Source organism: Cygnus atratus, chromosome 9, assembly GCF_013377495.2.
Source record: "Cygnus atratus isolate AKBS03 ecotype Queensland, Australia chromosome 9, CAtr_DNAZoo_HiC_assembly, whole genome shotgun sequence".
NCBI classification, from domain to species: Eukaryota; Metazoa; Chordata; class Aves; order Anseriformes; family Anatidae; genus Cygnus; species Cygnus atratus.
In genome coordinates, this window is record NC_066370.1 from 7,855,786 (window position 1) to 7,882,495 (window position 26,710).

The window sequence follows — 26,710 nt, forward strand, 5'->3', positions numbered from 1 at the left end:
TTTTATTCATTTTGTGTTTCCTAGGAAAAAGCTTTATGATGTTTGTATTCAGGCCTGAATGGGGAGAGTGCTTGACTGATTTACTCCAGTGACGTCTGTCTCTTTGTAGTATCAATAAAGTTATGTACACAGATTTCACATGAAGAAGGAAGTGATCTTGAAAGTTTCTGGTCTAAATAAAAGTTTCCTCTTCCTTTTCTAAACTGAGCCACTACCTGAGGGTCCCCAAGGCTAGAGGGGCTCCATCGTGGTGTGCTGGAAGTGTCTGGGGCAGGCAGGAGAAGCACAGTTTGGTACTTGTAGCAGATTGCTGTCCTGGCGCAGCAGTGCAAACAGGGATGACATCCCGCACTTGCCTATTTTGTGTTTGAGCAGCTCATTGCTGCTCAGATGACAGGGTAATTCTCAGTGATAATATTATGCTTTACTACAGATTATTAGAAGTTCTTTTCTCCCTCTAGACTGTCCGGTATTTCACTTCAACAGCTCTTCTGTCATCCTGCTGGATAAAAGTCACCCGTGTAAGACTACCCAGTGCCAGACTGCTCCAGAAATGCTGACTGCCAGCCTACGGACAGTGCTCCGGGTTTGTGCCCACAACAAGGGCAGTAATGTCCAGTTCTGGGGGCCACAGGGTGAAAAAGATTGTGAGAATGTGGAGGGGACCCAGTAGGGAACTACCAACATGGTGAGGACCTGGGGGTACGTGGAGAGGTTGAGGGAGGTGGGCTTGTTCTGTTTGGTCAGGAGGCTGAGGGCAATCTAGCAGTGTCCTACAGCGACTGGAAGAGCAGTTACAAAGCTGGCGGAGCCAGGCTTATCTCATTAGTGGCAGATAGTAAAACAAGGGGCAGTGGCTGCACGTCACAGCTGGGAAGGTTCAGATTAGATATTAGGAAATTGCCTCTCACAAGGGAGAGTGGTCCAGCACTGGAAGAGGATTCCCAGGGAGATCAGGGAATCTCCATCCTTGGTAGTTTTTGAGGCTTAGTTAGACAAAGTGACACCATTTCTGATCAACTGTTGGCAATGGCCCTGTTTCAAGGAGGTTTAGACAAGGGACCTTCACAGGTCCCTTTCAACCATTGCTTCCATGACTCTATTAATTCTGGTAAAACTACCAGCGTGTTGTCAGGGTTTTCAAGGAGAGCTTCTCGATCTAAATATCTGGATTTTTTTGTTTAACACAGTAACCCAGGTCTGGATGGAAGCTGTCTGCCCCAGCTTACTAGAGTAGTATGATTTCAGTATGATTTTTTTTCTTTTTTCTTTTTTTTTTTTTAAATTCTTTTATTTTTAATAAAGGGAAAGGTGTAGAAAGAAGTCATTTTTGCCCCCTGGCCAGGAGACGGGTGTGAGTGGAGGGAGCTGTTCTAGCAGCCCAAGGTGGCTGGAATGTTGTTGGAACTCACTTTTAGTTTTGCAATAGAAGCAAGGGAAAGTTTGCTGTGGAAGCAGAAAGATTCTTGTTCTGGGTGTGCAGCACTGTGTGCAGTAACAAGCTGCCTCTTTAGCACTTGTGCAATACAAGTAGCCATCAAAAGAGATGAAGCTATCTTTAATGTCATCTGTGGTGTACTGTGTGCCTCCAGGAGAAAGTCTTCTTTCACATTTACTATCTGGCAAGCTTTTCTGGGAATGATGAAGCTTGGTTCCCCATGGCTTTGTGTCATCTGGTTGGATCCTCTCTCCTTCATATCCGTGCATTCTTCCTCTGCAGCCAAGCAAAAGATGAATTCCTCTTGCAGGATTGCTCACCTCAGCCCAGGTGCCCATATTCACTGAATTTACAGGAACTTGATTTCCTCTTTTTTTTTTTTTTTATGATCCTTGATCCTTTTTTAAATTTAGCTATGGATTATGAACATCCCTGGGAAGGAATGACAGGCTGAGGAAGAGACTGAGGTTTCTAGTGAGTTTTTTTTTTTTTTTAGGAGAGAAGGTAAGAAAAGAGAGTCCAGGGAACCAAGAAATTTACCTTTGTCCTCTTATCTGCAGATCTTGAACTTAATCATCACAAATATATCATCATTGCTGAGATCTTAATTAAGTTCAGCATTTTACTGTCAGCATAATTGCATTAACCATCTTCATTTCTTGGTATGTCTCGAAATAAAGTCTTTTACAGACTCTCTGCCAAGTTAATCAATTTTAATGGAGTAGGAATCAAGCTTTTAAAATGCACCTCGAACACAGTAAATACACTAAGTTCCCAAAGCCTGCCTTGTTTTCAGATATGAATGAGATCAACTGAACAAGCCAAGCGTGAACATGTTGTGTGTTTGAGCCCTGCTGAACGGATAGTGGCATTGAGCAGCAGAGTGTCCCCTGGCTGCACTGCAAGCAGCGGGGGGTGCTCCAGCTTTTCCTGCAAGACCTGTAGAACGTTCACATTTTGCTCTTAAAATCCAGGCTGCCAGAAGAGGCTTGTCCTCTAGCGAGTTGCATTCCTCGAGCCTAAATGAGTTTTCACAGTGTGGCCTTGTCTTCTGGGAGTAAAAGAAGTGGCACCTCTCCCTGCAGGGTGCCGGTGAGGATGTCCCAGGGAGCCGCCGTGAGGGGTACCCCCAGGAGCCCTCTTGCCCATCAGCTGTTCGTGAGCTATGCCAGGGTGCGATTTGTCTGGACAGACAGACAACTGCCCTTGCCAGGATAAGCTGTATCTCAGCAGGGGGCTTTTCTGGGAAATGCTGGACAGCTCTGATTAGCCTTTGGTTGGTTCCAGTGTTTGTTTGTTTGTTTGTTTTACTTACACTGAGACATCTTACTTGTAAGATACAAGAAACATGTTCAGCCAGAGTCCTGAGCTGCCTCTTTTTTGGTTATTACCAGTGTTGTTACTGATAGAGCCTTCCTGTAAAGAAATGAGGGATAATCCTCATCTTCCCCAATAATGTCCATCCCCTTTCAAAATCCTTCAGGAAGAAAGCTGGGTTTGTAACGTGACTCCTTCTGCTCCCCCCCTTTGCCACAGCGTGGAGTACTGACAGCTGAACCGGTGCATCAAACATGCCAAGGAGCTGAGGGGCAGGAGAGAAAATTAACTGGTTTGTTTTGCCTCGCTGCTTGCTGGGTTTGCGAAGAGTAGGCGTGTGCTGCTCTTCTGCTGCTGGACCTGAGACAACTGAAAAATGATGGTGGCAAGAGAGACGAAGGAGGTGAGGGTATCTGAGAGTCATGCGTGCTGCCAGGTCCATGGGGCACAGGTGAGGGGAAAAGGGATCTCTGCCAGGTGGCATCCTCGAGAGTCTGTGGGGCTAAGCCTCGTGCATGGAGTTCAGACTGAAGGTCTTTATCCTGCGCTCGCTGCAGCATGCGGGGAGGTGAGGTGTAGAGGAGTCAGTACTCCAACATCCCGCCTTGCTTTGTGTGCCACAAAGGGCCCAGGGACAGGACTTGCGCTGCCTGCCCACGAGGTCTCAGAGCTGAATTTCTTGTTGCAGGAGCTGACAAGAGGAAAAGAAGAGCAGAGGTTACCTGCCTCTTCCAGAGATGCACAGTGGATCTTAAGGTTGTATTGCATCCAGGACGGGAGATTTGCAGGCCTCTCGTGAGCCACGTGGTCCTGTTAGCCACGTCCTGCATCTTTTGGGAGCTCTCTGGAGACCACACCAAGCAGGTGAACTTTAGAAGAGTGCTGTGAATTCATTGCTACTCTTATCATCTGACTGAGTGATCCTTTGCTTGCAAGCGTACCAACAGTACTTGTGAAACCTTATCCTGTATCGGGGCTTCTGTACTGTTGGATTGTTTTGTTACAACACTCAAATTGGATGCCCCATCTTCTGTCTCGCGGCAGCCGTCTTGTTTGTTGAATGATTTGTCAGCTGCTGTCTGACGTCCATCCTGCCATTCCTTTCCATCTTCCAAGAGAGCCATTGCATTACAGCAGCAGTCACACCTCTGTGTATGCTATGTCATTGATAAATTCCAGTCTGGCTCGAGCAGGAGGCATGGTCCTGAGACTGTCCTTTTGAAGGGCTGCCGTGATCTCTCCCTGCCGGCTGGCTCAGGGGTATGTTCTGTATTAACGCTCCTTGATCTGTCTGCTGGTTTTGACACCGTGATGTCCTTGTGGAATGCCCTGAGCAGATGGTGCATCTGTCTGGGGCTGCTTCAGGTTGGTTCAGATCATATCTTACAGAGAGCTGCTAATTTGCCAGTAACACGTTCCCGTCCTTCCAGCATGTTTCTGTCTGCCGCGTGGCTCTGTGAGGGGACCCTCCCATTTTAGTGCCTATTGATTTATTTTGATGATCGGTCTAAGCCCATTCAGCACATACTCACTTCTGTCTGACTTCAGGCATTCCCCATACTCCCTGGTCCTTTCCCCAACCTGTCACTCCTGCAAAGTAAGGGCGTATTTCCAGCTTTTTTGAGGATGTGTCAGTGCAAATAGCGCTGGTCTTGATGGATCAGTGCCCTAGGGGATCCAAGGAATTGCCAGCCTGTCTTAGGAAGAGGAGTGTCTGAGTGTCCTCCTTGTGTCCATTGCTCCAGATGTGCACGGCTGGCTATTAATATCTCTGCTCCTAGTTATTCCAGCTGTTGCCTCAGTGTGCTGTGCGTGGAGATGAGTGACCTGGCAGCCCCCTGAGCCTGGCTACAGCTCTGCACAGAGGTGGTGTGAGGGTGCTACCCGGGACAGGTGGGGATGGAAGCGGCTGTGTCACTTCTCCTTGCTGTGTACCCCATGTTAACAATCCTATAGGAAACCCTGGGTGCTGGCCAGCCACGCAGAGCTGTCCCCACGTCTCAAAGGGACCAGAGCTGGTCTGGAGCTGGGCCAGGACTCAGGTGACCCTTGAGCCAGGCTGCTTCTGCTGTGTAATTCTGTTAGCAGGCCTGTTCCCTTGTGCACAGCAGCCTTGTCAGCCTGGCTCCCCAGGTGATGTTTTGTGGTGTTTGCCTGACAGCTTTGAGTGAGTGAGCTGCAGTACAGGCTCGTTTTGGCAGGCATCCCCTTCTTGCTATCAGCAGCACCTTTCTTTCCAAGAGCCTCAGCACCATATGGAGTGGTGCTGTCAGCCCGTGACTGAACCCCTTGCTGTGCCAGGCCCTGCCTTTGGGATGTTAGCCCATGGGGTCACCTCTGGAATGTTAGCCCATAGGGTCACTTTCTAACAGACATGCCCGAAGTCCCAAATACTCAGGCTGTGTGGTTGCTCGCTTATCACCTGTTCGTTAATATGGTGTGGGATAATTTTTGGCTCTTCATAGTATTTCAGTGCTGTTTTCTCCTTTGCTGTGCACTTTGGTGGCGTGATGCTACAAGGACTGACAGAGCACTCTACACCTTTGCTGGGCATTAGATGTGTGTAAGAGCTGTTGTCAAAGAAAACAGGTCTTTAATTTCAGCTAGAGATGATTGGCTGTGTTTTGTTTTTGAAAGACACAGAGAGATATGGGCCCTTTTCTGAACACAGCAAACAGAAGCTACCTGGGCTTGAATAGGCCTATTATATATATCGTACCTTTGTTCTTTGGTTTGCAAATATTGCTGTCTAAATAATTCCATTGACTGGAAAAGTGAGGCGGAGAAATGCCATGACTTCCCCTAAAGTCACACAGTAGACAACTGGCAGACGCAGTAATGACCCAGCCCTTCTGTTGCTCTGCCCTCTAAGAGTGCCTTGCTGCTGCACTTGTCCTTTTTCTGTAGATGTGTTGCTTAGGGACATGTTTTAGTGGTAGACTTGACAATGCGAGGTTATCGGTTGGACTTGATGATCTTAGAGGTCTTTTTCAACCTAAATGATTCTGTGATTCTATGATTTTCCTTCTTGAGACTTGTCCCATGCTGTTTCTTTAAGTATCCCCATCTCTTGTTCTTTCTTCCTTCCATCCTATGGGGAAGAGGTGGAGGGGAGAAAGATTTGGAAGGAGAGTGTTGCTGAGCTCTGCTTGGAAGAGAAGGCTCCACAACTCACCGCACTCGCAGACAACACCCCGCTCAAAGACTCCAGCAGCCTGGCCAGCCTTTACTAAGAATAAACTGGGTTGTTACATTCTGACCATCTGCACTACTTACTCAGTGCTAAAAATTCACCTTCTCCCCTGAAATGACAAACGCTGCCAGTCATTATGCCTTGAATGTGTGCTATGCAAACTCCTGTGACTGAGAGCAGCTATTTCCGAATGAAACTCAAGAGGTTTGTTCTTTATTGGCTACACATTGTACCTGAACTTTATCATTAGCAAGGCAATTCTAGCCTGTCTATCATTACATCCCCTGTCTGGAATTCACCACGCAAGCAATAGCAGCGTAATAAAAGCCAACAGACAATCTGGTTGCCTTGCTGAGCTTTGAAGTGGGAGCGTTTGGCTCTTTGCCACCCTCCCGTTGGGGCTCAGCCGTTCGTCTGCCTCGGAGCTGGGGCGAGCAGATGCGTTTGGGTGCTGTGCAGCCCCTGCTTTCTCTTCTCCAGCCCAGGGGCCTGAAGAAGTGAGACGAGTGCAGTTCCACCACACCATGTGTGTGTATGTAGTCCCTCTGTAACGCCCTCCACCCCAAGTGGCTGGAACCTGTAGGAGCAGTTTCAACCACGTGTGACTGAAAGGCAGAGGCCTCTAATGCATTCAATTCTTAGAGGTTTGTGGAACTAGGTGGCGGGGTGGAAGAAAGAGATTCTATCTGTGGCCCCATTGCAGGGCACGCTGCGGTGGTAGCTCAGCCTTTCTCAGGCAGTAGGGAATCCACCCACCCTCATGGTATAGATCCATAGGCATCTGCTGGTTTGAAGTTCCTGCAACTCCTTTGTTGATTTTTTTTTTTTTTGTCTTTCAATTCCTCCCGTTGTTTCTTGACGAAGTCTGTTTCTGAAACCACGCTAAAGGTACATGCTGAAATCAGCTGGTCATCTTGAAATCTTTGTGTACCAGCTCTGGCTGTACGTTTGCTCTGATCCCAAGGAAATCCATGGAGTGTTTGTCTCGCCTCCCAGTGGGATGTATTTTGGCAGCTGCACTTGTGAATATTCTTCTATCTGGTGTTTCATAGAGTCTAGCATTGCTAAATTTAACAGGGCTCCATGTGGACTGAGTGCTGCACACTCTAAATTAGCCTGCCTGGCAGAATCTGGCCTGCTCAGAGCCAACCCGGTCCATGTCTCTCTATTGTTCTCTCCATTGCTCTTCATTTTGTTCAGTGTAACTGTGCTACACAAAAGCCAGCCTCATGGTCGTTTGGAGCCTGGGGAGTGTCTGGAGCTCAGAGCAGTTCCCGTTCACGCTTGATTCAGAGTGCAGAGGAGGATGGGGAAGAAACTGATCAGTCAAACAGCAATTAAAAATGCACGGGGGAAAGTTTGTGAGCTTTTGTTTGGGGTTGCATGAGCTAATCTCCTGCTTGCACTTTCGAGGAGAATGGGGCAAAGTACTCGCCTCGAGCACGCCGGCGTAGGAGCAGGCGGAGGGCAGAGCCGGCCCAGCTGTGCTGCGGGCACCAGGCCGTGCTGGGACCAGCGGCAGCAGGGAGCTGGGAGGGGAGCTGCCCTCTGCTCCCCCAGCCCTGGGTCACGCCTGCAGCATCGCAGAGGAAACCAGCGGCAGAGCTGAGGGTACAGCCCAGCTGCCCTGCGTGGTGCTGCAGGACTGCGCATTGTCCTGCAAGACAGCCAAGAGTTGCTCTCTTCTGTGAATTACTGTTTCTTCTTTCTTCAGATCATAAAACAGTGTCATCTGCACACAGTCCCTCCTGCCTAGCCTGCAACATCTGACTCCTGCTCTGTAGAGAGGTAACAGCCAGAGCCACATATGCCTACACTGCACACAGCAGCTCACCTGGGCTGAAATTTGGCTTTGCGCAGCTTTTAGAGGCATCGCTTGCTTCTGCAATCAGTGCTTCCAGCTAAGCTGTCAGTGGAGGTTTGTTTCTCAGAGTTTGCTCAAGTGTGATTTCAGGGTTTCACTTGGCTTTTGCAAATAGCATACCGACATGAAGGAAAGAAGGAAGAGATGTGGCTTTCTGAGAAGAAAACACTCATGGGCATCAATATTTTGGGAATTCCCTCCCAGAGAACCTTGTCAGCACTGGTAAAGATCCCTGCATGTGTGCCCTTCCTTTTCAGAGCACAGCAATTGCATCAGGTGTTTGCCCTAGCTGCCTAGCAGTTTCAGGTTATCCTGTACTTGGTATATTTACCTTCCGAGCAGTCTCGGATGCATGGGGCATAGAGCAGCTGTTGTACTGTGGTGTTGTATAAACACGAGGCAGGTGTTAGCTGGCATCCCATCTCTCATATGTCAAGTATAATTGCAGGAGACCGCCATGGTTCCGCCAGCTGGGCGAGTCCCCAGTGTATTTTTGTGGATATTGTATTCCCGTAAATACAGTGTCATACCACACAGAAACACGTTCCCCATCAGGATATTCCCCACCAGTTACCACAGAAGATGAGCCCCTCGCTGTGCTCTGATTTCAGACACCAGCAGGGAGGTGTGACAAACCCAGCACACTGCACCCCTGCCTACACTCCGGCTTTCCAGCAGTCATCAGTACAGGCACGTGGAGCTTGTACACGGTAGCTGGGCTCTACGCTTCCACAGACCTCTCAGATCTCAGTTTGGAAAGGGCCGCCTCTGGTTGGTACCTGCGCTGATGCCCACGGTCTGCTTTGGTATTTTGGTGTTGGGATTCGGGGTTGCTCAGAACAGGTTGTTCATGAGTGGAACACAGCCCGTATGGGGATGGCTGTCATTTCCACGGTTGTTTTTTTTCTCATAGATGTGTTGTACATGTGTTAATCAACCAGCCTCCCAAAGCAGATTGGGTGGTCAGCAATGCCAAATTTACCTGTGAAAGGAGGTCTTTCAGAGAGACCAGCATGGAGCTTCTCCTCCCCTCACCTGCCTGTGCTGCACCTTTCACCAGCAGACACTTCAACTCCTTTTTTTTTTTTTTTTTTAACAAATCTGTCTTTATGTAACACAAATGAAAAAAAAACAAACAAAAATAAAAACCCCTGGAGAGGAAGTAAGGGCTCCTGATGGCCTGAGTTGTCGGTACCTGTAGTATCATGGATAATGTAAAGGGTTTTTTTGTGCAGACATCAGACCAGATCAAAATCCCAAATTCCCCTGGGCTGGGGAAGGAGCAGCACAGATGCATTGCCAAAACTGAACTCTGAGCACATTTCTTTTCCCTACAAATAGGCACTGCTGATTTGATCTGAGAAGAGCTTTCAGGCAGAAGAGGTGAGATATGCTCTATCTGGGGGCAGATCTGTGAAGGAGGATAACTTGGTGGGAGTACAAGGTGTGGTGAAATTGCTGGAGAAAATGGTCCCTGGGAGTCAAAATGGGAGTTTCCACATACTGCAAGTATCAAAGCTGAACCCCCAAGTGCAAGTGGGAGTGCAAGCCGACTCCACATGCCTCTGGTTTTCTTACTCATTCCTTAATCTTTTTTCCCTTGGGGAAACTCAAAATTAATTGTAAATGCTTTGGCAAGGCAGCAGGAGGAGAAGGGGAGATATTTGTGCCCTGCTCGGTGTGTCAGTGCCAGCTGCTGCCCTGGGCAGAGCTCCCCCCTTCCCAGGGCACTTGTGTGGAGGCCTCATGGCTATATTCACCCATCTCCTCCCTCTTAGCAGAGCTGTGTTAGCTGATCAGAGAACCTACCCTGGAGAGAGTGGAGACCGTGGAAACAAAATCAGGTCTCCGCACCAAAAGACTGCTAGAGGTGGAGGGAGAGGTACTGCTGCAGAGCTCAACGCAGTGGCTGCATCACTCTGAGGTGGTTCTTCCCCAGAAGCAGTCTGCTGGAGTAAGTCTCCTGTGCTTTGGGGCTGCCACTGTTCCTACAGCACTGAGAAACTGCCGGGGCCTCTTGGAGGCAGAGACAGCAGGAGCAGAGCCCTTGGACTACGTCAGCAGGGTAAGTTCAAACACCACTGGGCTTCCTGTGTCTTTGGGCCTTGCCTTTGCAGTTTACAGATCCCAGCTGAAACAGCCTCCCAGATCTCCAGCTCTACGTCCAGATTTGGGGTGGGATGAGCTGAAGTTCTGCAGTGGCCAGTGCTGTAGCCACTGAGTCCTTGTTTCTATGGGCAAAAGTTGTGGTCCAGGCTAAGGGGTGCACTGTGCCTTGGCAGAAAGGGAGCAGCCGCCCTCCCCTCAGAACCAGGATGCTCTTGCCAAGAGGAGAAATGTTTTTGAGGTGGTAGAGCCCATGGCCATGCTCTTCACTTACAGCTGGCTTTTGGAAGGAGCTCTCAAGCCTGGTAGAAGGCCCCAGTTACCTGGCAGAGGAGGCAATGGGTTTGCTTTTCAAGCTGTGGTTGCAGGATTCATAACTGTACAAGAGAAGCGGTTCTGTTCTGTCACATACCCTCTCCAGGGGGAGCAAAATTTAAACACCACCATCGCTTTGAAAATGAAATTAGCACACGTACTTTTTTGTATCCCCCACACAAGAGCACTGAGCTCCTGGGTATTTGATACGTTGAAGTGATTGGTCTCGCAGCTTCCTCCTTGCAGCTCCCAGCCCGCCACGGAACGGGCAGCTAAGCCAGGATGCTTAGCATCAGGAAATTCCTAATAGTACAGCAGTCTTTGAAGGCAAATGTGACCCTTTGACTGACAGCCTTAAATCTGACAGGACTTAAAATAGGAACCTCAGCATTAGCCCTCTGAAATTCAAGTCTCTACAGTCTTCATTTTTTGGCCCTGCTTAATTTTGATTTCAATATATAGGGGTTTCAATTAGGCAGTGTGCAAATGGATATCATAAACAACAACAACAAAAGACGTATGACATGCTCTGACTGTTGAACTCTTGTCTTTGCTTTGTAGCAGAAAGGTTTGGGTGTTTCGTGAGGATACAATTCAGGCGTGGTCCCATTCAGAAGAGAGGTTTGCCCTCGGATTGAGGCCAGGCAGCTCAGGGCAGGCTGTGAGGAGGGAAGGTGCATGTAGGGGCAGTCTCCTTTCCCCCTCAGCAGCTTTGCTGGGAGCAGGGAGTTGTGCTGTGGAACAGCAATTCTGTACTCACTCTGATCTGCTCTTTGCCTAGGCCCCTCAGTGACAGGATGCTGTGTTAGGTAGGCTCTTGATCCCATCTAAAGTGATTCTTATTCTCTTACATCTTAAGAGGTATTCCAATAAATGGTGCAGACAGGGAAATTCCTGTCTCTAGTTTGGCTGCGAGACACCAAACACCCCAGCATGCATATATGCAGTAACTCGGAGCGTCTCCACTCCAGTGGCCAAATACATCAGTTCCACAGTAACAGCGGCCAAAATCTCATCCTAAGAGCCCTCCTTTGTTTCTCTGCCTTCCTCCATTTCCAGCTGCTTACAGTGTTTTTGATTGCTTACCTCAGCCAAAGCACCTTCTGTGTGAAGCTGGTTCTGTATTTCACCCCAAAGATGGGAGCATTTAATAGTCCTTTGTCTCTGGTTTGTAGAGGACCACTGGATAAAACAGATTCACGCTTCCAAGTTTGGTCAGTGCAGGATGTTGGCGGCAAAGGTTTGTTTATTTGTTTTATTTTAATTACACTGCTTCACTGCACAATCCCTACCAGTTATACCTGCATAAAAGTGCTGGGTAAATGAAGCTGATTTTGCTTGTCTGATTTGTTGATCCCACTCTTCGATTCTGCTGTAGTGGGGAGTTTTGCCAGTACAGCTGCACCAGCAAAACTGGTAAGTGTGGGTGAGAGTAGCTGGCTGCCTATCGATGGATTGGCAGCCAATCCACCAGATCTCCCTGTTCAGTTGCTGCTGTCTCAGTGATAGGAAGACTGAGGGTGTTTGCTTCCTAAGCTAGTACTCAATATGTTGTTGGGTCTAATTCAGGGAGAATTTTACACATTTGGTACAATCTAACTAAATCTTCTATTCCTAAATGATAGTGATGTTTGGAGCCCTATGGTGCTGTAGGCAGGTGTAAAGTCTTTGCTCGAAAGTATTACTGTGTGAGTCCTCCTCATCCTTCGCGTGTAGTGTCTGGGGAGGTAAGTCATGGCAAATCTCTGCTCGTGCCTGGAAGCAGGAATGCACAGTGGGCTTCCTGTCACTGGGGGTAGAGTATCCTTCAGGAAACTCACTGTAAATGTGTGTGTGGACACGTGCATGTGCCCACGCTCCATCATACTTCAGGGTTCAGGATTTGTCTTGAGGATGCCCCAGAACCTGATTTTTCAGCATCTAAAGCCTGAGTTGAGCTCTTTATAAGAACCCAAGTCCTAAAGCGTGCGGTGAACCCTCAGCCAGTTCAGTGCAGTGGCCCCTCTCCATGTCCTGCAGGTCTGTGCAGTCTGTCTGCAGACAGGCATTTTGGTTGATTGTTTTTGCCACCTTGACTTGCATTCAAACACTCGGAGAGTCATCTGCTGGGGAGCTGCCAGTTGCATGCTGATTCTGTTTGGGTTTAGGTCATGCACAGACACGCTAGGGAAAGCATTCCTCCCCTGTGGCTTGTTATCTCTTCCTGGAGGAATGCAGTGTCTCTTTTATATAATGTGTACACACTGTGCTTTATACTAGGAATGGCCAGCACTATTTGAAATGATTTTTTTTTTATTTAAACTGGGGAGAGGGGCACTAAGTAGGGGTTGATAATTTAGAGGGTGCTAGAGAAGTAGGGGAACATGGAAATACTTTGCATTTTAGCCTTCTTTTTCCTGCAAATGGCGGTCCCCCTCCTCTCACACATGTGAAGTGTTGTTTTGAAAAAGGCAAGTCCTCTTCTCCACAGCAAACAGGCTACACAACCTTTGAAGCTAATTCATCCTGCCTTTGAGTCCAGTAAATCTTTGGAAGCCCAATATGAAATCTTCCCTGTCTTCCTACCTAGGCCAGGTCAGCTCTCTCTGTGCCATGCATGAGCATTTTTGAAAGGCGTACATGAGAAGCTGATTTTTGACTCCTTCAGAATACAGTCAGAAGTCAGGACACACCAAAACTGCCCTGTTAGGACAGGCTGAGTAGGCAATTCAGTTTGCCTTATGCTCCATTTATTTTTCTCTCAGTTGTTGTTTCTCTCTGTTGTTCTGCCGCAGGTTTCACTGTTCCTTTGGTCTGATTTTTTTTGGCCTCATTACTGTTGGTTTTGTTGTGGAACAAACATAGGGAGGCTCTCAGGGAAGCCATTATTTTGTGTACTGGCTTTAGTCTCCTCTTGTTTTGCTGCCTCCTGATCCTTCTAGTTTCTGTGTAGTCTTACTGATATTTCTTACATGTATGTGTATAGGTATGTGCAAACAAGCTTATATATGTATGTACCTATATGTACGTATATAAACAAACCCAGCGACACACATATAGATACACGTGGAGGGCCGAGGAAACTGCGTTAGTTGTTGAGTCCCGTGCCCCTTTAAAGGACTGTATTGCCTTAATATATTTAGTGAAAGGGGCTTTTCACATATATTTGAAGGAATTTTACTAGATGGCAGCAATGTACCAGTGGAGAGCACAGAGCCCTGGCATGGTTAACTGCTGCCAGGTCAGCTCTGCACTGCACAGCAATGCACACTCCTGGGGACTCGATTCAGCCACAGATGTTTTACGGCTCCAAGCAGCGATGTGCAGCCAGAATTTGCTCCTCCATAGCCCTTTGCCTTTCTGCGAAGTGGGGATGAGGCTGAAATGAGAACTGTCGAAGCTGTGAAAGCACAGCTGGAACACAGGCATCACTGTTGAGGAGGGAGATATTGTCCACCTCATAGTTCACATCAGGGCTTTAGAAGGGCTCAGGGCCTCTGGCTGCAGATGGCAGAGACACATCAGCACTGGAATGAGCCTGCTCCCAGAACGACAGCAGCCACAAAAGATTTTTCAGCCTTTGTTCTAAAACATCTAGCGTGTGGATGTGTTCTTCTGGTTGTTCATTTTTGTCTTTGCATTTCTTCTTTGACTGATCATAGCCACTAAAAACTGTGTTTCCTATTTCAGACAGAATCCCACGTAAATGGAGAATTCCTCCCTCTCAAGCAGGCAGCTGGCAGCAGTCAGTCCATCAGAGTGGGACCTCGCAGCCCTTTTTTGCTTCTCTGCCGTGGATACTTTCCTAAGGCTTGCCTTGAGCTCTTTTCTCTCAGGACCCACCCAGTCCACACGAGTGGTTGGAAAGGTACACAGTATGGAGCAGAAATATACTTTCCCAGGTGGCCCACACAGCACTGCTTCCAACGGGATCCTGTCCAGCTGAGGACAGGTAGGCACTACCCAAATGCAACTCCAGACTGCTGGCCTGGTGGAGGACTGTGCCCTTGGCAGGCAGATCCCTCCCCGCTCAGACTTGCTCTGAGATACCCAGTAGTACCGTGGGCTGACTTTCTAACTTGACTTGTTAGGCAGCTGGAGCAATGCCTGCCCCACATTTAGGGAGGGAGAGCTGTCTCCGTGCTGGGTGAGGCCTCTCTGATCTGTGTGCCAGGAGCTGTATATAGACACAGACAGTTGGGTGAAAGGTGTATAAATTCTCCCCCGAGGGGCTGGGATTGAAGCTGTAAAACCAAAAGTTTATAGAAACACTTTAGGCTCAGTCTGGAGTAGCCATGTTTCCCTAGAAAACCGATGGGATCTGAGAGATCATGGGCTCCCACTATAGTGGTGCTTCACTTTGGAACAGTTGTGTGGTTTTGAAGCAAATTTCCTAACTGTCATCACTCTCTGTGCACCATATCGGTTGGCAGCTCGGTTTCTGTGCATGCAAGACTGGGTTAGTTTTAATCAAAACTAAATCAGAAGTTCTGCTCTGAGCTTGCACCAGATGTACTCTGACTGCGGAGGAGACCATGGTGGTCAGAAGCAGCAGACGGTTCTCTGGACAGCTGTGAAGCACATGCATGGCTGCAAGTTTGGTCCAGGCAACCAAGTCTACCTGGAGGTAAAATCCTTGAGCAGCATGCATGATAGATGTAGGAGCCTCAAAACCAACTGCTTCATCCAACTGATCTCCTCTATCACACACAATTATTTGCTGAGATATATGTGGGCCTTGAGCTGATGTGACTTTGAGCCCTTGGTGAGTAGCGGCCTCAAGTGGGTGTTGAAGTTTAGCTCTCCAGGGACAGCAGATCATAATGCACGTGTCCCACACCTACAGCTGCACTGTGGCCGACACTGGGGTGTTTGGAGGCTCTACTGTGCCAGGAGAGGGCTAGGTATTCCCCCTTTGCTACAGGGTCTGCATGGGCTATGAGGAAGAACACAGACTGCTTTTATATATGTTTGGTGTTTCAGGGAATGGTCAGAATGACTTTCTTTCTCCACTTCCGTCTGCTAAGACCTCCATCGGGACATATGCTGGGGTTTCCCTGGGGTTGCTGTGAACTGGAAAGTAGTTGCAGCCATCCCAGGATCCCTTTGGAAGGCTGATGCAGGGACAGGACGGTGTGGGTGCCCGCTGGGGCAGGCTGTGCTCGGCACTGCGCTGGGAGGCAGAGCAGTGACAGATTCACTGCAGCTGTCAAAGGAACAGCTGGAACAGAAAAGACCTCTTTTCAGGCTTCACGCCAAGCTGCAGTGTTCCTGCTTTCCTGCTCGTTCTTGCCCAGCTGCAGTTATCACCCAAATTGCATGCTTCCCCAGTGAGTCACTGGTGCCCAGGGGCACCATGCACCGCTTCCAGCAGGAAGGTGCGGGCTTCCTGAAGGGGCAGAGATGCTCAGCAGCGCCTGTACTCTAGTAGGAACACCTCCTCTCGGCCTGTTGACAAGAGGCCAGGGCTGGAAAAAATTCCTCCTGAAAGAAACAGAGTCACTCTGCAAAAGCAAAGCATCTCCAGGCTACAAATTAATCTTCTCAAGCAGTGCATATAAAGAGGACACTCTTTACAAATGTGCTGGGAAATGAGGTTTCCTCTTTCAGAAGTATCAGCATATTCCAGACTGTGGAGCAGATCTTTGAATACAGAAGCCGTAGGGATGCCCAGCCGCACCTGCAGCACACCGAGAGCCTCGCTTACACAAGACCACAGTTTGGAGCAGCCTCTGTCCGCCACTGCTGGTGGGAGAACCTCCAGCCCACCGTGAGAGGGGTATCTCAGGTTTTCAGATCTCCTCCATTGCCCCATGGTTAATGTGCTTGATTCCATTTCAGCATTTTTTCAGATCCAACAATCCTAGTGCTTTTGTGAGATTTGAGCTCTTGGCCTGTTGTTGCCCTTGCAGCAAAACTCGCCATCGCTCCGTGATCCCTAACGTGTCTGCAATACCACTTCACCAGGCAGCACACTACTGAGCTGCACTAGACCTCGGCACACAGATCTCTCTTTTAAATTACCCCCAAAATGACACGATGTTCATGCTGGCTTCGTGCTTTTGTGTTACCTTTATGTTAGCTGCAGGAGGACAAACCGTGCTTGGTGTCTGGCACGGGAAATGCTCTTCAGCCTGCAAGGTGAGCTCAGGCAGGACGGATGCTGTGCGTTGTGTGTCCCCGGCAGTTTTGATCAGGTAGTAAGGCCTGAATTGACCTTACCCTTGCCAACACAAGGACAGAAAAGTAGGAGGGCAGCTGGGTGGGGTGGGTGTGGGGCTAAAGATGCAGGGCAGGTGCGGAGCGTGAATCAGATAAGGCTGAGGGCAGGGGGAGAGCTGGGCTGGACCCTGCTGGGGCCTTAGGAAAGGCTCCAGGGGCAACGAGAGGATGGATGTTTGTGTAGAGGGACTTTGAAGAGGTGAGTGCTGGAGTTAGAAAACCGGTGGAGATGTGATTCACATGATAGTTGGTTGGAGAGGTGCTTTTTAACTCCTGGCTCCTCTCTTTAATCTGTGCGATCCTTGGCGTCTTGCTGTTGCTTTTCATCTGGAGATCTCAACACGAACACAATCATCGCTCCCAAGCAGGAGATGGGGAAAACTCAGGTGCAGAGCAATTGGAACTGGGAGCTGGGCTTCAACTCTACCAACTGTCTTGTGGGCCTGTGTTTTAGCTACTGCCACATACCCCTCCTCTGTAACTGTGTCTGCCCTGAAAAAAACATAGGGCAGTTGGCACCCAGTCCAAGTCCATGGGTGAGATGAGCCGCACTGATGAGCTCAGAGCTTTCCTCTATTTTGGGGGGGTCTGTGTTGGAAAGCTTGCTTTGCACGTGGACCTTTCTGCCCCAGATGCGTCTGCATCCCTCAGGTCTTATGGCTGAGGGAGGAGAAGGGCTTGCTGCAGTGGTCTTCTGGTGAGTGCGTGCTCATGTGTGCGGTGCCAAACTGTGGGAAGCACCGGGAGGCATTGGTCTGCTTTTCCCCAGAGAATTTTGACAACAACACGTCTGGTTGGGAGAACCTGTCTGTCTAGTATTGCTTTAGTTGTGTTCGATGGTCTGGATGGCTCTTCTATCACACCTATCAAAATATCAGCACTTTTCAGGAGCGGATGAGGTGATGTGATCGCTATCCTGCATGGATTGCTTGTTCTCACAGCCTCTCCAGTGGGAAAAGCGCGTATCTGGAAGTGTTTTGCTTTGTACTTTAATACTCATGTAGGCTGAATGTTTGTAGGGTAGGGCAGGGGGCAGAGAACTGTGAGGTTCTGTGGTTGCTCCTGAGTTATTCCCACAGCCCAGAGGGACCTGGGGAAGTTCAGGCTGCTGTGGGAGCTCCTCTGTCCGGAGGAGCTCAGCCGTGGCTCTCCCAGCTCACTTCACCATCCTGCAAAACATCTGCTCCTCTGAACTGCGTGGAAATGCTTTCTTGCTTCCTCCTCGGTTTGTAGGAGGTATAAAGAAATAGCTTGAGCAGTGGGAGATGGTGTGACCATGGGCAGAGGTTGTTGAGGGCACAGTGGGTTATGTTGCAGAGGGTTACCTGCTGGCTGGTGTGATCCGTGCTCCATCCCAGGCTGTGTCTGACAAAGGTGTGTCCGTCCAGCGCCACGCTGAGGTTTTTGTCACCTTACAGTTTTGTGGTTGTATAAGGCTTGCTTCTGCCTTCACGTTTTTTTAACTGAAAATTATTCTTATTGCTGCACTCTGGTGCAAAGTCCAGAGGAAAGGACTTACTTAGAGCAGGATTTGCTCCGTTCCCTTCGGCAGCCATCAAAAATGGTGCTCCTGGCCCCAAATGGTACGAGCTCCACCTCCCGAAGGGAACGCAGCTCTCCTGGTGGGCACCGGGGCTTCAACAGCCACCGGGAGGAAAACACGGAGGTCTTGGCAAAGCTGGGGGGAGGCAGTGGTGCGCTGCCTCCGTGGGGCTGTGACCGATGGCTCCTCGGTGCGGCTGACCAGGTCCCGCGCCAGGGCTGTGGACATGTCTGCGTGGTTGTGTACAGCCTCGCCATGCAGCTCACTGGGTCCCGTGCTTTACAACACACCTGGCGTGCCAGGAGCACGCAGGAGCTGACGCAAGCTCTGTATCAATGCAGAATGAATGTGGGAAGGCTAGCACATTGTTGGGTTGCTCTGAAAGCCAGTGAACCAGCCCTTTATGGCACAGGACAGTATTTCTGAGTTTTGCAGCTTGGCAGAGCGGGTGGGACAGTTCTCCAGCCGCAGAGATGAGCCCCTTTGAGCTGTTGTCGGGAGTCCAGGACTCTCCGTGGCAGTGGAATTGGGATCGAGCATACAAGTCAATTTTCTTGGTTGTGTTAGCCATGGAAAATGTGACGAAAACGTTCTAACGTGCTCTTTTAACTCCAAATGTGCAGAAAGACTTGTGACACCTAACACAAGGACTGAGGGAGAGTCTCAGAAGCAGACTGAGTTCCCAGGCTCTGGTACGTCTGTGACGTCTGTGATTAGTGCCCCAGGCAGCAAACCGCATTCTTACCAGGGCTACGATTTATAAATGAAACATCTTAGTACAGATCCAGGGCTGGCTTCAGCTTCTGCTGCGTTATTCATGAGTGTGTGAAAACTCTGAAAAATGTGACAGACCTTGGGTTAGGTTCTCAACACAACGTTAGTCCTCATGAGATGAAATATGAGAATGTCTCTGCTCAGATAGGAATGTCTACGCTGGAAGCTGGGAGATAATGGCGCGTGTGTGTGTGTGTATGTACACACGCACATATATATATATATACACACACACGCATATATATAATGGTGTATATATAAAGGGAAACTGAAGCCTTTGGTGTTCTGCTGTCAGCGAGCTTCCCCAAAGGAGCGCTTTGCTATCTAGCTACAGGCACTCGCAGTCACTGCCGTGTGGCTGAAAGCAGTTTGAAAATGTTTTGCCCCCAGATTGCTTTTATGTGGGGTTTTGCAAGGCCGCTTGCTTTTAACTGTGAAGGGTTAGGAGCCTGCCCCTCCCTGGGTGCTGCAGAGGTCACGCCAGCAGTCTGTGGCCTCCTCTTGCCAAAGTGAGTGCTCAATGAAAGCACCGACTGAGAATTTGCCTTTTGTTCCCTTCTTAAGCAAAGTGCTCAGCCCCCATGGGTAGCGATCTGCAGGGGCTCAGCACCGCTCCTGTGTCCCAGCAGTAATTTGGTCTGGTTGCTGTGGGTGACTGGGGGACTGTGTGGTCAGAAAGGGGCTATGCCAGTGTCCTCCCAGCGAGAGGAGAAGGAAGGGAAAGCAAGGGATGCTCTGGAACCCCTGAGCTGCACGTGCTTGGGGGAAGAAGGCATGTTAGGAGCATATAAGGTCTGTTACATGTCGTGAGCCTCTGTGCTATCTTAATTGGGAAAGGACTCGATCCTATTTCTTGAGAAATAAGTGGGAGTTTTCCTGTTGGTTTCAGTGAGAGCTGCTCTGGGAACACAGTTTATAAGGCCAGAGCTGCTATGCACACGGGTGGTTTGCCCACCTGGGCTCACATTTTTTTAATATAAATCCATAATTGCCTTGTGTTAAAGCCACGTGGGGGTCCTGAGCCTCAGGTCCAGCCTTCCTCATGTCCCCATGTACTTAGTGACTGCCTCTGCTCTTTAATGCTCAGTTCACAGATGACCATTTGGATCAGCACTTTGGTAGGGGACCAACAAAGCCCAGGATCTGCAAGAGGCTTTCCAGCCTGCGTGTGCTCCATGTGCTGCGTGAGATTTGCTGCATCCTGTGGCCACTTCTAGCAAGCAGGTCTGTCTGGCCGTACCCATGCTGAGAAATCTGGTCTGGGTGCCTGTCGTGGCCGTTTCCAGTGTGCGAGTTAGGTTAAGAGCTGGGTGTGCAGCATCCCCGCTCTCTGTGCCTCCAGACTGCTCCTGCCCTGGGCCTGTAGTCCCAGGTGGGAGCCGTGCTGCGACCTTGGAGGTGCCTAATCTGGGTGTCTGAGCCCTGGGTTGCGCTGTGGCACAGCCAGCAGCCAGGGACACCGCTACCAGGGCCTGGTGCAGCTGTTAAAGTAGCACCTGCATAGACGACAGGCCCAGCTGCAGCCACCTGCTGCAGCCTGGGCCAGGCTATGGGTAGTGGTGCAGCTCCAAACACTGGCTTACCGGGAAGTACTGTCTTCACTCTGCATTAGCCATCTGGTTGGGAAGCTGTGATCTTGTTAAAAGATGGGTCCAGAGAAGAAAAATGAGCCCCATCTCTTTGCATTGCCTGCTTGGCCAGCAGCAAGGACAGTAAAATACTGGAAAGTAAATACTGGGTTCCCTCGTCAGACACAAGTAACAGCTGACTTCGTGCACGTGAAGTGTTAAGAATAATTTTGTCTTCCTAAAGAATTTTTTTTTCTTTACTGACAACTGGTGACGTGCAAAGGATTCTGTCTGGCCAAAGCAGGTTTTGTACGTAGGTATGTGGCATGGAGATGGCTTAAAACGAGGCCATTGGTGGGAAATGAAGGCAATGACAAATTAGTGTCTTGTACTAAAACTGCTCCTGGAGATTGTTGGCCAAGCACTGCAGTCTCACTTTTCTATTTTTAAATCTCTCACCAGCTGCTGTGTGACCCTTCCCTCCACACCCACGAAAGTGAAAAAAAAAAAAAAAAACCCTTACCGATTAGAAAGAGGAAATAATAAAACTCACTAACCACAAAGTATTTCCAAATGCATAAAGTAAACAACCAGAGATGGTGAGAAATACATATTTCCCACTGATCACTTTTCAGCACAGTAACCATAGCTGATAATTACAGTCACTGGGGATTTACAGCTCTTAGGGGAAAGTATGTCTTTAAGTTGATGCTGTCAAAACATAGCAAAGTATTTTCAGCACACCAGAATATTTCCTAGCCCCTCTCCCAGCATAACAATGAGATTGGCAGAAGTGTGATCAGGTACATTACTGAGACGATCTAGGAGGAAAACTGTTAAGTTTTGGGCCCCGTATTGGGTAGGGATCTGTTCCTCTTCGCTGCACTGTGTGCAGACCTCAGTGCTGAGCAGTACAGGTTTTTCTAGTGGGTGCACTAATGGGTGCTGAGGTGGTGGTGGGGCTTTCTCTAAGCTCAGTAATATGTGGTACTGATTTCTGAAGGTCTTCAATGTCTTTCCTTTTTCAGGATCTTGAGGTTCACTTTGCCTGAATGTTTTCACAACCTGTGAGTGTCCTGTGGACTTTGCTGCTGCTGTTTGCTTGGGCTGGCTCCAGTCCCCACTGCAATAGGCATGTTTGTGGTGGGGGTGATTTGGGTGTGTTTTCTATATTGCTGTTCCTCTGGAGATTCTCTTCACTGATTTCATCTTGGGGGAGTCCTAATTTTCAGTCAGAGAGTGGAAGCTGAGGTTGCACTAAAATACGTACAATTCTACATTTCATACAGAATTGCCTTCTTACCCCCCAGTTCAAGAAATCTGCTCCGCAACAGTGCTGCTTCTTTTCATGTAAGCCAGTTGTTGCTCCTACCACCTTTATGCTACCACTTCTAATAGCTCTTCAAGAGTAATGGATGAAAGGGACAGCTTCACAGAAAAGGATGCTAAAGCCAGAGGTGATGGTTTTCACTCTTTCAACACATCATCAAATAGATCACACTGCATAATTAGTCTCTCTGAACTGGGGATCCATTATTTAGTATGCACAGTGTTTGTTTAAGAGATCCTTGCTCTTTTCTTTTAATTGTGAAGAGCTTTTAACTGCCTTTGAGTTGAAAAACTGTGACCAAATGTTGTCAACAAGTTAAGCAGATTTGTCCCAGTCTTACTGGTAGGTTATTTCACCTTCTGCCCTTCAGAGTCTGTCTGCGATTCCCTTAGAAGCAAAACCTAAAATGTTGGCCCAGGTTGATAAGCCCAACTCCTGTTTGTTTGGGTTTTTTTGTAACTTTTAAGTGTTACCATGATCCAGGTGATTCTTCGTGTAGGTGTGTGTGTGCATGAGTGGGCTGCTTTTTCTACAAAGCATCAGAGTCAAAAAACCTGAACACTCTTTCAGTTGCTTCAAGGAAAACTGTTTGTGAAAGAAGAAAACAAAAGCAGATCCCCAAGTATTGTGTATTCAGAGCGGACAGAACAAGACTGGGAGAAATATCAATCATTATCTTCCAAAAGTTTATTTAGAATAAACAAACAAACAAACAAAACTAAAAGTAAATGTAACTATATGTAACATATATATACACTTAGCTCACTAGTTTAACAGTTGTATCAGCATGGTCAGGCATTGGAAACAGCACATCTAGGGTGAGCAATACAGATAGTATTTCTGAGCAGTCTAAAATGTCTAAACCACATCTTTCCCTTTCTTTTTTTCTAGTCATAGCAGCATTGTTACAGGAATCAGAACTGAAATAGTTGCACAAGAATAATAATAATAGAAATTAAAAAAAAAAAAAGGAAGAACAAATTGACTGTTTACTTCTTTATCCAGTGAAGTGATCTCAGCTGCGACATGAGACCCAAGAGGTACTCTTGGTGTAAGAGGGGTTGTTGCTCATTATCTTGTTTCTTTATTAATAGAAAGATAATTATTTTAGGAATGTAAGACAAGAAAGTTATATAATTAATATACACTAAAGAACATGAGAGGATTCTATACAATAATTTAGATGTATTAAATAAATACAAAATAATAGCAGCCTTCTACAATGCAGGCTACACATAGGTTTACTTCGGCTTGAAGTACCCTGGTCTTTAGTACACCTACAGGAACAGACTTGTTCCACAAGTGTTTTAAAGAAACATATCTATAAGATACATACATAAGTGTCTAAGGTTAGGATAAACATTTGAAAACACATTTTACCATGGTCTCCACATATCTAATGACCCCATACTAGGGTTATTATGGGAAAAATTCAGCTGCAGGACCTGTCTGGGAGGCACAGCATCGACCTGGCTGAAAACCGACAGCGACGGCAGCTGGAATGAATTTTTGAAAGCCTGTTTGTTCTCCACTGGGTAGAAGTGCTCCTGAGATGGATTTGTGCTGGGAGAGTTCCCCTTAGGGCCCAGTGGGGTTTTTGGTGTCAAGAGAGGCTGCTGAGATGGGCTTGAAGATCTTAATGCTCCTTTGCAGGTGTCTTCACCAGACCTCGGTAAAGATTTCAGCAGGTGGTTTAACAGTCGGGCCCCAAGTGTCTTGTCCATCCACTCACAGGTGAGGAGAAGGTTGTGGACCTCGTGCATGCACTGAATGTATCCAGTGCTGTACCTCTGCTGAGCTTCAAGGCCCACTTTGGAATCAGCTGCATTGAACAGAAGGCAACTGGAGTTGGTAATTGTGTAAAACCTGCACTTCCAACTTAAAAACATTTGACAGGTTCCTGTCTGCATTGGCCCCTGTGCGGGCTTATTGCTGAAACCACATCCAGCTGAAACCGTTGCAGGGGGGCTGCGGCAGGTCAGTGCCCTGCTGCTCCCATGGTGAGGCAAAAGCTCTGCAAATGGTGCAAGTGAGAGCAGTGCTGGGGTCCAGGCTGGAGTGGGTACAGGGCTCAGATGTCCTGGTGGAGTTTCCCACTGGAACAGGGTTATCTCAGGCTACTGGTGGGAGCTCCCCTGCCAGTCTATAACTGCCTTTTGGGGCCCTTTTAAGACACTGGGAGACACTGAAAATGTATTATGTAAGGCCAAGATACTGGCTCCTGGAGGTAGAGTAAGTAGATTGCTTCTTGCCCTGTTTTCAGCCTGATTTAATTCGCTTGGGCTTTATGATAATGTTAGTGGTTTGCAAGGTTCAGGGGAAGGTGGTGCAGGGAGCGAGCTGCCTGGCCAGGCCGCCTCAGCATCCTGCTGCCCACCAGCAAGTAGAGCCAAAATGGAACAACAGGAGAAACCGGCACTGGAAGAAAAAGCTTCCGTGGGTTACCAAGCGTTCAGCTCCATCTCCCCATCTAGTGGTGAAAGCCAAGCCCAGACCCGCAGCTCGGGCCTCAACAGGTTTGAAGGAGGCTTTTGCCAAGCTGCCAGCGGACTAAAGGCACAGTGCTGTGCTCTCCTGACACCCCCAAGGCTGCACTGAGCATCAGGGGCTGTAGGGAAGATGCACTTACCCATCAGCTTGCTGTTTTGAATGTTCTGAAGGTGTTTGACTGTCATTTCGAGGATGTCTGCTTTTTCGAGTTTAGACTGCTAATAAAGAGAGAGTTCAGCAGCTGAGAGGCCATGAAGTATTTGTGCAAAGCCAAGTTTCCCAAAAGACAAAGCCCCCCTCCTGTCCCCCAAAAGCCAAACAGTCCCCATCAGCAGAAGGACAAAATCTGTGTAAAAGTGAACACTTACATCCAGGTGAAACGCGCCCACAACGGTCTCTTTCAGCTGGTCCAAGCAGTTATTAATCCTTTCCCTTCGCTTCCGCTCAATGAGAGGCTTCCTTAGCTGGCAAGGAAGAGAAAAGGAGGAGGAAGAAGAATTGCAGATGATTTCTTTTTCATCTCTCTGCCGCAGTGGAGCGAGGGCATAACAGGGCTGTGTGGGCTTCACATCCCTGTGCGAAACCAGCGCGGGATGACGCGGCACTCGGCAAGTTACAGATGGGGAGCGCTCCGTCTCTAGCTCCGGTAAGGGCCTGTCCTTTGGGTCGTGTTAGCTCTGAATTCTCTTACTTACACTCCTATTAACCAGAGCTTACCCAACTGAAACCAAAAGACAGAAACCTTTCTAAGGCAGAGAAAGGAAGCAGAAAAAAACACCCACGTGGGTTAAATTCAGGGAAAACCTCTTTATAATAAGAGGATGTGAATATTGTGTTTCTCTTTCCTAGAGGTCTGTAGCCCCCATCATTCACCTGCCGAGCTCCAGCGTCCATCCGCGCGTGGGCTTCCCGTTGGGCGCACGTGGCCCTCGTTGCGGGAGGCTGCATGGCCGGGACCTACCTTCCTTTCCTCCTTGGTGCTGCTGGAGAGCTTGTGCACGCCGCTGGCCGTGGCTGTGGCGGTCATTGTAATCCAGGCTGGCCGCCCCGGGACGCTGCGAGGACGGGGACGCGGAGGAGGCACTCGGGCAGTAGGTCGCTCCCTGTCCCGACGGGCTCTTTGCCTCTCCTCTGCTCCTCTGCTGTATTTATAACCCAGAATTAGCATGTGAAAGGGGACTTGCCTTGGCGGGACTTCTTTTCCCACACGAGGGGTCGAGCCCAGAGGTTTGTGGCCATCAATCAAAGCTGACAGGTCACTGCATCTTTTCAATGACCACGCCGGCCCCCCCAAACGGCGACAGATGTCCAGCCTCCAAAGCTTTGCTTTGTAGGGATCTTTTGTTAAGGAAGGAGGGAAGCAAAATGGGCGCGCTCTGAGCAGCTTGCATGGCTCCGTGCTCAATTTGCACAGATTCCCAGGGAGGAAAACAATAGCTGGGAACCAGTCGAGTTACACCTGGGAAAATGCCTCCTATGTATCTTTCTTTTCCCTGCATCTCCTTGAGCCAGTGCCACTTTTTACCTGCTAACCTGAGCCTCAATCACTTTAAATCTTTGAAGCAGCCTTTTAATTTAATAATAGAGTGCTTGATCGACTAGTTCCTGCTCCCGGGAATTATTATTGCAAGGTAACGATGATCGATTAAAAACTGTTGACAGCAGACAGCTACAGAAACACTGTATTCATCAAAAAATCCTCTAGGGAAAGCACTTCATTTGCCTCTTGAGAACCCAAATTCTCTGCTGTACACAGCTAGATGTAGGAAATACGAAGCTCTTCTAATTTTTGACTGCCGTGTAGTATTTGATATTAAACTTACAGACAATTGCACATGCAAGCAAACCTAGAGGTGAGTTCAGTCCTGCTAATTCTGTGGGACTTTTACTTGTTTGCTTTTTTCCCCCTTTCATGCTGCCAGGAGTCTTGGGTGTTTTGGGGGGAAGGGTTTTTTTGTTTGTTTCTAATCCTCTGAAATGCTAGTGCGGAAGCACATGGACCTTCAAAGCAGACTTGGCACAGGATGGGAATGTGCCTTTATAATGCTTCCTCACTTCTGTCTGGTTTTGAGGGGGAGTATGAAGGCATCTTTCATGACTGTGCTTTTGCTTTCTGACAGTTGCTTTGCTAATGAGCAGGATCTGGCAGTGTCCTGTTGAGTCACGCAGGTGAAGCCCTTTAGGGTGGTGTTGAATGTGCCACCTTATTTAAATGGACAGGAAGAAGCTCGAGTGGTTCAGAAGCACCAAAAGTCACCACGAGCTGCTCTTGGGATTTCCCATCACCCAGCACAGCACAGCGCTGCAGCTGCAGAGCCCTCACTCCACCCCTTCAACCGTAGGTGGTGATGTACCCTAGGAATAAAAGCAAGGACATCACGTCCCTTGCTTAAACATTGTGTGGGTGTATGTTTGTATGTGTGTGAATGCAAACATATTTGCAGCGTGTCTGCACGCACTGCTGCCTGGGCTCACGATGAAAACATCTCCCCAGACATGGTATCTTGCAGGCAGAGGTTGTTAGTCAAATGCAGGTATTGGGTGCAGTTGCATGGTTTTATAAGCGCCCTG

The 26,710-nt window shown here is 48.6% G+C and overlaps 1 protein-coding gene across 1 annotated transcript; it reads right to left on the reverse strand.

Annotated features, from left to right (window-relative positions):
• Window positions 1–23,025: 23,025 nt before the first annotated feature.
• LOC118247261 (transcription cofactor HES-6-like) lies at window positions 23,026–25,166 on the reverse strand. Its single transcript, XM_035545125.1, has 4 exons — window positions 25,101–25,166; window positions 24,508–24,603; window positions 24,279–24,357; window positions 23,026–23,471 (listed from the first exon to the last, which is right to left on the reverse strand). The coding sequence occupies exons 1-4, from the start codon at window positions 25,164–25,166 to the stop codon at window positions 23,026–23,028; spliced, it is 687 nt and encodes a 228-aa protein (XP_035401018.1).
• Window positions 25,167–26,710: the final 1,544 nt, after the last annotated feature.

Bases quoted from the DNA above. Each gene is read 5' to 3' on its own strand.
- LOC118247261 (XM_035545125.1), bottom strand. From the start codon at position 25,166: ATGACCGCCACAGCCACGGCCAGCGGCGTGCACAAGCTCTCCAGCAGC. The intron at 24,358-24,507 runs GTAAGTGTTCAC...TCTCTTTATTAG, and splicing joins TGGGCGCGTTTCACCTGGAT to CAGTCTAAACTCGAAAAAGC. The intron at 23,472-24,278 runs GTAAGTGCATCT...TGTTCAATGCAG, and splicing joins TCAAAACAGCAAGCTGATGG to CTGATTCCAAAGTGGGCCTT.